The 13,011-nt window shown below is 53.5% G+C and overlaps 1 protein-coding gene across 2 annotated transcripts in view; it reads right to left on the bottom strand.

Annotated features, from left to right (window-relative positions):
- Positions 1-13,011, bottom strand: part of LOC124719992 (sodium/potassium/calcium exchanger 3) — a 684,419-nt gene that overhangs the window by 19,697 nt on the left and 651,711 nt on the right. For both annotated transcript variants that reach the window (XM_047245220.1, XM_047245219.1), the window contains exon 9: positions 3,576-3,786. In XM_047245220.1, coding sequence (XP_047101176.1) covers positions 3,576-3,786 — 211 coding nt within the window. The remainder of the gene's footprint in view (positions 1-3,575; positions 3,787-13,011) is intronic.

The raw sequence follows: 13,011 nt of genomic DNA, 5'->3' as shown, positions 1-13,011 counted from the left end.
TCCCGGCTGGGTCGGAAATTTTCTCCGCTCAGGGACTGGGTGTTGTGTTGTCCTAATCACCATCATTTCATCCCCATCGACGCGCAGGTCGCCGAAGTGGCGTCAAATCGAAAGACCTGCACCAGGCGAACGGTCTACCCGACGGGAGGCCCTAGCCACACGACATTTCCATTTACCTGAGTTTCAACATTCGTATGTAGCGCCACATCTCAAATGCTTCGATTGTTTTCTGTTGCGGTTTTACCACGGTCCATGTTTCACTACCATACAATACAGGCTCCAAACATACACTTTCAGAAATTTCTTCCTCAAATTAAGGCCTACATTTAATACTAGTACACTTCTCTTGGCCAGGAATGCCCTTTTCGCCAGTAGTCTGCTTTTCATGCCCTTTTTGCTCCGTCCTTCATTGGCTGTTTTGCTGCCTATGTAGCAGAATTCCTTAACTTTATCTACTTAATTACCATCAATCATGATGTTAAGTTTCTTGCTGTTCTCATTTCTGCTACTCCTCACTTCTTTCGTCTTTCTTCAATTTTCTCTCAATCCATACTCTGTAGTCATTAGACTGTTCATTCCGGTCAGCAGATCATGTAATTCTTCTTCACTTTCACTCAGGATAGCAATGTCATCAGCGAATCGTATCATTGATATCCTTTCACCTTGAATTTTAATTCCACTCCTGAACCTTTCTTTTATTTCTATCTTGTTTCTTCGATGTACAGATTGAACAGTAGGGGCGAAAGACTACATCCCTGTCTTAAGAGCCTGTTTAACCCGAGCTTCTCGTTCTTGGTCGTCCACTCTTATTATTCGCTCTTGGCTCTTGTATATGTTCTGAATTACCCGTCTCTACCTGTAGCTTACCCCTATTTTTCTCAGAATTTGAAACACCTTGCACCATTCTACATTGTCGAACTCCTTTTTCCAGGTCAACAAATCCTTTGAACGTATCTTGATTTTTCTTTAGTCTTGCTTCCGCTATCAACGTCAGAATTGTCTCTTGGGCGTCTTCACCTTCTCTAAGGCCAAACTGATCGGTATCTAGGATATCCTCAATTTTCTTTTCCATTCTTCTGTACATTACTCTTGTCAGCAACTTAGGTGCATGATTGTGCGGTAATTCTCGCATTTGTCGGTTCTTGTAATCTTCGTAATTGTGTGGGTGATATTTTTCCGAAAGGCAGATGGTATGTCGCGTGGCTCATACATTCTACACATCAACGTGAATAGTCGTTTTGTTGCCACTTCCCCTCATGATTTTGGCAATTATGATAGAATTTTATCTATTCCTTCTGCCGTATTTGATAGTAAGTCCTCCAGAGCTCTCATAAATTCTGATTCTAATATTGGATCTCCCACCTCTTCTAAATCGACTCCTGTTTCTTCTTCTATCACACCAGACAAATCCTCCCCCTCACAGAAGCTTTCAATGTGCTCTTTCCACGTATCAGCTCTCTCCTCTGCATTTAACAGTGGAACTATCGTTGCACTCTTCATGTTACCACCCCTGCTTTTAATTTCATCGAAGGTTGTTTTGACTTTCCTATATGCTGAGGCAGTCCTTCTGACAATTATTTCTTTTTCACATTCTTCATGCAGCCATTTCGTCTTACCTTCTCTGCACCTCCTATTTTTTTTTCATTCCTTAGCGACTTGCATTTCTGTATTTCTCAATTTCCCTGAACATTTTTATACTTCCTTCTTTTGTCGATCAACTGAAGTATATCTTCTGTTGCCCATGGTTTCTTCGCAATTACCTTCTTTGTACCTATTTTTTTCTTTTCAACTTCTGAGATTGCCTTTTTTAGAGATGCCCATTCCTTATTGCTGTATCTATAGGCTTAGAGAACTTCAAGCAGATCTCCTCATTCCTTAGTACTTCCATATCCCACTTCTTTGCGTATTGATTCTTCCTGACTGAAGTTTTGAACTTCAGCCTACTCTTCATCACTAGTAGATTGTGATCTGAGTCTGTATCTGCTCCTGGCTACATGTTACAATCCATTATATGATTTCGGAATGTCTGTCTGACCACGATGTAATCTAACTGAAATCTTCCCGTACCACCCGGCCTTTTCCAAGTACACCTTCTCCTCTTGTGATACTTGAACAGAGTATCCGGTAGTACTAGCTGAAATTTATTACAGAATACAATTAGTCTTTCTGCTCTCTCGTTCCTTGTCCCAAGTCCATATTCTCCTGTAACCATTTCTTCTGCTCCTTCCCCTACAACTGCATTCCAGTCCTCCATGGGTATTAGATTTTCATCTCCCTTTATGGATTGTATTACCTTTTCAACATCTTCACGTAATTTCTCTCTCTTAATCTTCAGCTTGCGACGTCAGAAGGTATACCTGAACTATCGTTTACAGTGTTGATTTGCTTTTGATTCCGATAAGAACAACCCTGTCACTGAACTGTTCACAGTAACACACTCTCTGCCCTACCTTCCTATTCATAACGAATCCTACTCCCGTTATACCATTTTCTGCTGCTGTTGATATTACCCAGTGTGACCAGAAATCCTTGTGTTGTTTCCATTCCACTTCAATGAACTCCACTATATCTAGATTGAGCCTTTAAATTTCCCTTCTCAGATTTTCTAGCTTCGCCACCACGTCCCTACTCATAGAACATTATCCTTTCATTGATTATTCATTTTCTCATGGTAACCTCCTCCTTGGTAGTCTCCTCTAAGAGGTTCGAATGGGGGACTATTCGAGAATCTTTTGCCAATGGCGAGATCATCACAACACTTTTTCAATTACAGGGCACATGTCCTGTAGATACACATGTGTGGAGGGGCATATGACCGCAGATCGCCATTGGCAATCACCGTGACCAGAGCCGCTACTTCTCATTGGAACAACTCCTCAACTGGCCTCACGAGGGCTGAGTGCACCCCGCTTGCCAACAGCACTCGTTTTTGTCTGGACAGTCATCCATCCAACTGGTAGTTTAGCCTGACAGTACTTAACTCTGATGACCTGACAGGAACCGTTGTTACCACTACAGCAAGGGCGTTGGTCCCTGCTACAAGTTTCTGTCTTTATTTATAACTGATGAATGTGGTATCTAACTAAATAAGATTTGGGATACAGTCTTGAGTGCTCAAAGCACAACGCCAGTATGGGGAAATATCCACCCATGTCATTCCAACTAAAGAGCCAATAGTGATGTCTGGAGTGTGGGGTGCTCAACTGTACACATTCGCAATCTGTACACTAATCCAGCCACTTTCATGAATGATGATGGAATGATGAGGATAACACAAACACCCAGTCCCTGAGCAGAGAAAATACCCAACCTGGTAGGTAGCAACGCCAGCCCCTGGACCGTGAGCTGTGGACAATTGAGACTGCATCGTACAGAGAGACTGTTGGCCCGTGAACAACAGCAGGAGAGAGGTCACACAGTGATGGCATGCAATGCAAAACTGTCACGGATACCAAAACGATAATGGCAACAAGTAGGCTCGTCGACAAAATTGCACCACACACATGACACCAGCCAGCTTAATACCGAGAAGAACTGAAAGTATAAAAGAATTATAATGCGTGACATTTACTTACTTGTTGAGGGAGAAGGCGGCGTAGAGCATGAAGAGCGTGGAGAGCAGCGAGATGGCCGAGTACTCGAGGCCACGCGAGTTGATGCCCACGTAGTGCCGACCCTCAGTGGTGGGCAGGAAGCTCGCCTTGATGAGCCACGGCAGGCCCAGGCACAGCAGGATGTCGAAAGTGTTGGAGCCGATCGAGTTGCTGATGCCCATCGAGCCGTGGCCTGCGAACACCACACAGCATACGTCAGAAGGCCACAGGGGCAGTCACTGCTATCTGTGTGAGGGGATTCAGAGACACTGCAAGCTGCAGAACAGGCTCTCCAACGCCACCCCGAGGAGCAAGGGTTCCCCTCGACATCCCTCATCATGGTAATGGGCAGATGCAGCCATGTAGGCCATCTGCCATATCGCCCTACTGCATGCGTTCCACACAATCATAAGCTGAATGGCAACCACTGGACCAATGAGATCTGCCAGTGCTGTAGGACTTTTCATGCTACAGCTCAGCTGCAGGCCTGTCTGTGCATCAGCTGTTTGACCACCCTTGCCCGATTGTGCCTGTGCCCACACAGCCACTCCCAGGGCAGGCAATCTAGGGCCAGACTGCCCACACATCAGCTGTTTGGCCACACTTGCCCAACTGTAGCTGTGCCCACATGGCCACCCTCAGTGCAGACACACTATGGCACGGCTGTCCACACATCTAATGTTTGGCGACCCTTGCCCAACTGTGACTGTGCCCACATGGCCACCCTCAGGACTGGCACACTACGGCAAGACTGCCCACACTTCAGCTGTTTGCACACCCTTGCCAAACTGCCTCTGTGCCCACATGGCCACCCTCAGGGGAGACACACTAGGGTAAGACTGCCCACACATCAGCTGTTCACACACCTGTGCCAAACTGCCTCTGTGCCCACATGGCCACCCTCAGAGGAGACACACTATGGTAAAACTGCCCACACATCAGCTGTTCGGTCATCCTTGCCCAACTGTCCCTTGACGACATGGCGACCCTCAGGGCAGACACACTACGGTAAGATTGTCCACACATCACCTGTTTGGCCACCCTTGCCCAACTGTCCCTGTGCCCACATGGACACCCTCATGGCAGACACACTAGGGTAAGACTGCCCACACATCAGCTGTTCACACCCCCTTGCCAAACTGCCTCTGTGCCCACATGGCCACCCTCAGGGGAGACACACTATGGTAAGACTGCCCACTCATCAGCTGTTCGGTCATCCTTGCCCAACTGTCCCTTGACGACATGGCCACCCTCAGGGCAGACACACTACAGTAACATTGTCCACACATCACCTGTTCGGCCACCCTTGCCCAACTGTCCCAGTGCCCACATGGACACCCTCATGGCAGACACAATAGGGTAAGACTGCCCACACATCAGCTGTTCACACACCTGTGCCAAACTGCCTCTGTGCCCACATGGCCACCCTCAGAGGAGACACACTATGGTAAAACTGCCCACACATCAGCTGTTCGGTCATCCTTGCCCAACTGTCCCTTGACGACATGGCCACCCTCAGTTCAGACACACTGTGGCACGGCTGTCCACACATCTGACGTTTGGCGACCCTTGCCCAACTGTGGCTGTGCCCACATGCCCACCCACAGGACTGGCACACTTGGTCAAGACTGCCCACACATCAGCTTTTCGGCCACCCTTGCCCAACTGTCCCTGTGCCCACATGGCCACCCTCATGGCAGACACCCTAGGGTAAGACTGCCCACACATCAGCTGTTCACACACCCTTGCCAAACTGCCTCTGTGCCCACATGGCCACCCTCAGGGGAGACACACTATGGTAAAACTGCCCACACATCAGCTGTTCGGTCATCCTTGCCCAACTGTCCCTTGACGACATGGCCACCCTCAGGGCAGACACACTACAGTAACATTGTCCACACATCACCTGTTCGGCCACCCTTGCCCAACTGTCCCAGTGCCCACACGACCACCCTCTGGGCAGACACACTATGGCACGGCTGTCCACACATCTGACGTTTGGCGACCCTTGCCCAACTGTGGCTGTGCCCACATGCCCACCCACAGGACTGGCACACTTGGGCGTGACTGCCCACACATCAGCTGTTCGGCCACCCATGCCAAACTGTCCCTGTGCCCACATGGACACCCTCATGGCAGACACAATAGGGTAAGACTGCCCACACATCAGCTGTTCACACACCCTTGCCAAACTGCCTCTGTGCCCACATGGCCACCCTCAGGGGAGACACACTATGGTAAAACTGCCCACACATCAGCTGTTCGGTCATCCTTGCCCAACTGTCCCTTGACGACATGGCGACCCTCAGGGCAGACACACTACGGTAAGATTGTCCACACATCACCTGTTTGGCCACCCTTGCCCAACTGTCCCTGTGCCCACATGGACACCCTCATGGCAGACACACTAGGGTAAGACTGCCCACACATCAGCTGTTCACACACCCTTGCCAAACTGCCTCTGTGCCCACATGGCCACCCTCAGGGGAGACACACTATGGTAAAACTGCCCACTCATCAGCTGTTCGGTCATCCTTGCCCGACTGTCACTTGACGACATGGCCACCCTCAGGGCAGACACACTACAGTAACATTGTCCACACATCACCTGTTCGGCCACCCTTGCCCAACTGTCCCAGTGCCCACATGACCACCCTCAGGGCAGACACACTATGGCACGGCTGTCCACACATCTGACGTTTGGCGACCCTTGCCCAACTGTGGCTGTGCCCACTTGCCCACCCACAGGACTGGCACACTTGGGCAAGACTGCCCACACACCAGCTGTTCAGCCACCCTTGCCCAACTGTCCCTGTGCCCACATGGACACCCTCATGGCAGACACACTAGGGTAAGACTGGCCACACATCAGCTGTTCACACACTCTTCCCAAACTGCCTCTGTGCCCACATGGCCACCCTCAGGGGAGACACACTATGGTAAAACTGCCCACACATCAGCTGTTCGGTCATCCTTGCCCGACTGTCCCTTGACGACATGGCGACCCTCAGGGCAGACACACTACGGTAAGATTGTCCACAAATCACCTGTTCGGCCACCCTTGCCCAACTGTCCCAGTGCCCACACGACCACCCTCTGGGCAGACACACTATGGCACGGCTGTCCACACATCTGACGTTAGGCGACCCTTGCCCAACTGTGGCTGTGCCCACATGGCCACCCACAGGACTGGCACACTTGGGCGTGACTGCCCACACATCAGCTGTGCGGCCACCCATGCCCAACTGTCCCTGTGCCCACATGGACACCCTCATGGCAGACACAATAGGGTAAGACTGCCCACACATCAGCTGTTGACACACCCTTGCCAAACTGCCTCTGTGCCCACATGGCCACGCTCAGGGGAGACACACTATGGTAAAACTGCCCACACATCAGCTGTTCGGTCATCCTTGCCCAACTGTCCCTTGACGACATGGCCACCCTCAGGGCAGACACACTACAGTAACATTGTCCACACATCACCTGTTCGGCCACCCTTGCCCAACTGTCCCAGTGCCCACATGGACACCCTCATGGCAGACACAATAGGGTAAGACTGCCCACTCATCAGCTGTTCACACACCTGTGCCAAACTGCCTCTGTGCCCACATGGCCACCCTCAGAGGAGACACACTATGGTAAAACTGCCCACACATCAGCTGTTCGGTCATCCTTGCCCAACTGTCCCTTGACGACATGGCCACCCTCAGTTCAGACACACTGTGGCACGGCTGTCCACACATCTGACGTTTGGCGACCCTTGCCCAACTGTGGCTGTGCCCACATGCCCACCCACAGGACTGGCATACTTGGTCAAGACTGCCCACACATCAGCTTTTCGGCCACCCTTGCCCAACTGTCCCTGTGCCCACATGGCCACCCTCATGGCAGACACCCTAGGGTAAGACTGGCCACACATCAGCTGTTCACACACTCTTCCCAAACTGCCTCTGTGCCCACATGGCCACCCTCAGGGGAGACACACTATGGTAAAACTGCCCACACATCAGCTGTTCGGTCATCCTTGCCCGACTGTCCCTTGACGACATGGCGACCCTCAGGGCAGACACACTACGGTAAGATTGTCCACAAATCACCTGTTCGGCCACCCTTGCCCAACTGTCCCAGTGCCCACACGACCACCCTCTGGGCAGACACACTATGGCACGGCTGTCCACACATCTCACGTTTGGCGACCCTTGCCCAACTGTGGCTGTGCCCACATGGCCACCCACAGGACTGGCACACTTGGGCGTGACTGCCCACACATCAGCTGTGCGGCCACCCATGCCCAACTGTCCCTGTGCCCACATGGACACCCTCATGGCAGACACAATAGGGTAAGACTGCCCACACATCAGCTGTTCACACACCCTTGCCAAACTGCCTCTGTGCCCACATGGCCACCCTCAGGGGAGACACACTATGGTAAAACTGCCCACACATCAGCTGTTCGGTCATCCTTGCCCAACTGTCCCTTGACGACATGGCGACCCTCAGGGCAGACACACTACGGTAAGATTGTCCACACATCACCTGTTTGGCCACCCTTGCCCAACTGTCCCTGTGCCCACATGGACACCCTCATGGCAGACACACTAGGGTAAGACTGCCCACACATCAGCTGTTCACACCCCCTTGCCAAACTGCCTCTGTGCCCACATGGCCACCCTCAGGGGAGACACACTATGGTAAAACTGCCCACTCATCAGCTGTTCGGTCATCCTTGCCCAACTGTCCCTTGACGACATGGCCACCCTCAGGGCAGACACACTACAGTAACATTGTCCACACATCACCTGTTCGGCCACCCTTGCCCAACTGTCCCAGTGCCCACATGGACACCCTCATGGCAGACACAATAGGGTAAGACTGCCCACACATCAGCTGTTCACACACCTGTGCCAAACTGCCTCTGTGCCCACATGGCCACCCTCAGAGGAGACACACTATGGTAAAACTGCCCACACATCAGCTGTTCGGTCATCCTTGCCCAACTGTCCCTTGACGACATGGCCACCCTCAGTTCAGACACACTGTGGCACGGCTGTCCACACATCTGACGTTTGGCGACCCTTGCCCAACTGTGGCTCTGCCCACATGCCCACCCACAGGACTGGCACACTTGGTCAAGACTGCCCACACATCAGCTTTTCGGCCACCCTTGCCCAACTGTCCCTGTGCCCACATGGCCACCCTCATGGCAGACACCCTAGGGTAAGACTGCCCACACATCAGCTGTTCACACACCCTTGCCAAATTGCCTCTGTGCCCACATGGCCACCCTCAGGGGAGACACACTATGGTAAAAATTGCCCACTCATCAGCTGTTCGGTCATCCTTGCCCGACTGTCCCTTGACGACATGGCCACCCTCAGGGCAGACACACTACAGTAACATTGTCCACACATCACCTGTTCGGCCACCCTTGCCCAACTGTCCCAGTGCCCACATGACCACCCTCAGGGCAGACACACTATGGCACGGCTGTCCACACATCTGACGTTTGGCGACCCTTGCCCAACTGTGGCTGTGCCCACTTGCCCACCCACAGGACTGGCACACTTGGGCGAGACTGCCCACACACCAGCTGTTCAGCCACCCTTGCCCAACTGTCCCTGTGCCCACATATACACCCTCATGGCAGACACACTAGGGTAAGACTGGCCACACATCAGCTGTTCACACACTCTTCCCAAACTGCCTCTGTGCCCACATGGCCACCCTCAGGGGAGACACACTATGGTAAAACTACCCACACATCAGCTGTTCGGTCATCCTTGCCCGACTGTCCCTTGACGACATGGCGACCCTCAGGGCAGACACACTACGGTAAGATTGTCCACCAATCACCTGTTCGGCCACCCTTGCCCAACTGTCCCAGTGCCCACACGACCACCCTCTGGGCAGACACACTATGGCACGGCTGTCCACACATCTGAAGTTTGGCGACCCTTGCCCAACTGTGGCTGTGCCCACATGGCCACCCACAGGACTGGCACACTTGGGCGTGACTGCCCACACATCAGCTGTGCGGCCACCCATGCCCAACTGTCCCTGTGCCCACATGGACACCCTCATGGCAGACACAATAGGGTAAGACTGCCCACACATCAGCTGTTCACACACCCTTGCCAAACTGCCTCTGTGCCCACATGGCCACCCTCAGGGGAGACACACTATGGTAAAACTGCCCACACATCAGCTGTTCGGTCATCCTTGCCCAACTGTCCCTTGACGACATGGCGACCCTCAGGGCAGACACACTACGGTAAGATTGTCCACACATCACCTGTTTGGCCACCCTTGCCCAACTGTCCCTGTGCCCACATGGACACCCTCATGGCAGACAAACTAGGGTAAGACTGCCCACACATCAGCTGTTCACACACCCTTGCCAAACTGCCTCTGTGCCCACATGGCCACCCTCAGGGGAGACACACTATGGTAAAACTGCCCACTCATCAGCTGTTCGGTCATCCTTGCCCGACTGTCCCTTGACGACATGGCCACCCTCAGGGCAGACACACTACAGTAACATTGTCCACACATCACCTGTTCGGCCACCCTTGCCCAACTGTCCCAGTGCCCACATGACCACCCTCAGGGCAGACACACTATGGCACGGCTGTCCACACATCTGACGTTTGGCGACCCTTGCCCAACTGTGGCTGTGCCCACTTGCCCACCCACAGGACTGGCACACTTGGGCGAGACTGCCCACACACCAGCTGTTCAGCCACCCTTGCCCAACTGTCCCTGTGCCCACATGGACACCCTCATGGCAGACACACTAGGGTAAGACTGGCCACACATCAGCTGTTCACACACTCTTCCCAAACTGCCTCTGTGCCCACATGGCCACCCTCAGGGGAGACACACTATGGTAAAACTGCCCACACATCAGCTGTTCGGTCATCCTTGCCCGACTGTCCCTTGACGACATGGCGACCCTCAGGGCAGACACACTACGGTAAGATTGTCCACAAATCACCTGTTCGGCCACCCTTGCCCAACTGTCCCAGTGCCCACACGACCACACTCTGGGCAGACACACTATGGCACGGCTGTCCACACATCTGACGTTTGGCGACCCTTGCCCAACTGTGGCTGTGCCCACATGGCCACCCACAGGACTGGCACACTTGGGCGTGACTGCCCACACATCAGCTGTGCGGCCACCCATGCCCAACTGTCCCTGTGCCCACATGGACACCCTCATGGCAGACACAATAGGGTAAGACTGCCCACACATCAGCTGTTCACACACCCTTGCCAAACTGCCTCTGTGCCCACATGGCCACCCTCAGGGGAGACACACTATGGTAAAACTGCCCACACATCAGCTGTTCGGCCATCCTTGCCCAACTGTCCCTTGACGACATGGCGACCCTCAGGGCAGACACACTACGGTAAGATTGTCCACACATCACCTGTTTGGCCACCCTTGCCCAACTGTCCCTGTGCCCACATGGACACCCTCATGGCAGACACACTAGGGTAAGACTGCCCACACATCAGCTGTTCACACCCCCTTGCCAAACTGCCTCTGTGCCCACATGGCCACCCTCAGGGGAGACACACTATGGTAAAACTGCCCACTCATCAGCTGTTCGGTCATCCTTGCCCAACTGTCCCTTGACGACATGGCCACCCTCAGGGCAGACACACTACTGTAACATTGTCCACACATCACCTGTTCGGCCACCCTTGCCCAACTGTCCCAGTGCCCACATGGACACCCTCATGGCAGACACAATAGGGTAAGACTGCCCACACATCAGCTGTTCACACACCTGTGCCAAACTGCCTCTGTGCCCACATGGCCACCCTCAGAGGAGACACACTATGGTAAAACTGCCCACACATCAGCTGTTCGGTCATCCTTGCCCAACTGTCCCTTGACGACATGGCCACCCTCAGTTCAGACACACTGTGGCACGGCTGTCCACACATCTGACGTTTGGCGACCCTTGCCCAACTGTGGCTGTGCCCACATGCCCACCCACAGGACTGGCACACTTGGTCAAGACTGCCCACACATCAGCTTTTCGGCCACCCTTGCCCAACTGTCCCTGTGCCCACATGGCCACCCTCATGGCAGACACCCTAGGGTAAGACTGCCCACACATCAGCTGTTCACACACCCTTGCCAAACTGCCTCTGTGCCCACATGGCCACCCTCAGGGGAGACACACTATGGTAAAACTGCCCACTCATCAGCTGTTCGGTCATCCTTGCCCAACTGTCCCTTGACGACATGGCCACCCTCAGGGCAGACACACTACAGTAACATTGTCCACACATCACCTGTTCGGCCACCCTTGCCCAACTGTCCCAGTGCCCACACGACCACCCTCTGGGCAGACACACTATGGCACGGCTGTCCACACATCTGACGTTTGGCGACCCTTGCCCAACTGTGGCTGTGCCCAAATGCCCACCCACAGGACTGGCACACTTGGGCGTAACTGCCCACACATCAGCTGTTCGGCCACCCATGCCAAACTGTCCCTGTGCCCACATGGACACCCTCATGGCAGACACAATAGGGTAAGACTGCCCACACATCAGCTGTTCACACACCCTTGCCAAACTGCCTCTGTGCCCACATGGCCACCCTCAGGGGAGACACACTATGGTAAAACTGCCCACTCATCAGCTGTTCGGTCATCCTTGCCCAACTGTCCCTTGACGACATGGCCACCCTCAGGGCAGACACACTACAGTAACATTGTCCACACATCACCTGTTTGGCCACCCTTGCCCAACTGTCCCTGTGCCCACATGGACACCCTCATGGCAGACACACTAGGGTAAGACTGCCCACACATCAGCTGTTCACACACCCTTGCCAAACTGCCTCTGTGCCCACATGGCCACCCTCAGGGGAGACACACTATGGTAAAACTGCCCACTCATCAGCTGTTCGGTCATCCTTGCCCAACTGTCCCTTGACGACATGGCCACCCTCAGTTCAGACACACTATGGCACGGCTGTCCACACATCTGACGTTTGGCGACCCTTGCCCAACTGTGGCTGTGCCCACATGCCCACCCACAGGACTGGCACATTTGGTCAAGACTGCCCACACATCAGCTTTTCGGCCACCCTTGCCCAACTGTCCCTGTGCCCACATGGCCACCCTCATGGCAGACACCCTAGGGTAAGACTGCCCACACATCAGCTGTTCACACACCCTTGCCAAACTGCCTCTGTGCCCACATGGCCACCCTCAGGGGAGACACACTATGGTAAAACTGCCCACTCATCAGCTGTTCGGTCATCCTTGCCCAACTGTCCCTTGACGACATGGCCACCCTCAGGGCAGACACACTACAGTAACATTGTCCACACATCACCTGTTCGGCCACCCTTGCCCAACTGTCCCAGTGCCCACACGACCACCCTCTG

The sequence above is a fragment of the Schistocerca piceifrons genome, chromosome 11 (assembly GCF_021461385.2).
Source record: "Schistocerca piceifrons isolate TAMUIC-IGC-003096 chromosome 11, iqSchPice1.1, whole genome shotgun sequence".
In the NCBI taxonomy this organism is placed as follows: Eukaryota; Metazoa; Arthropoda; class Insecta; order Orthoptera; family Acrididae; genus Schistocerca; species Schistocerca piceifrons.
This window is presented reverse-complemented; position numbering and strand designations above follow the sequence as displayed.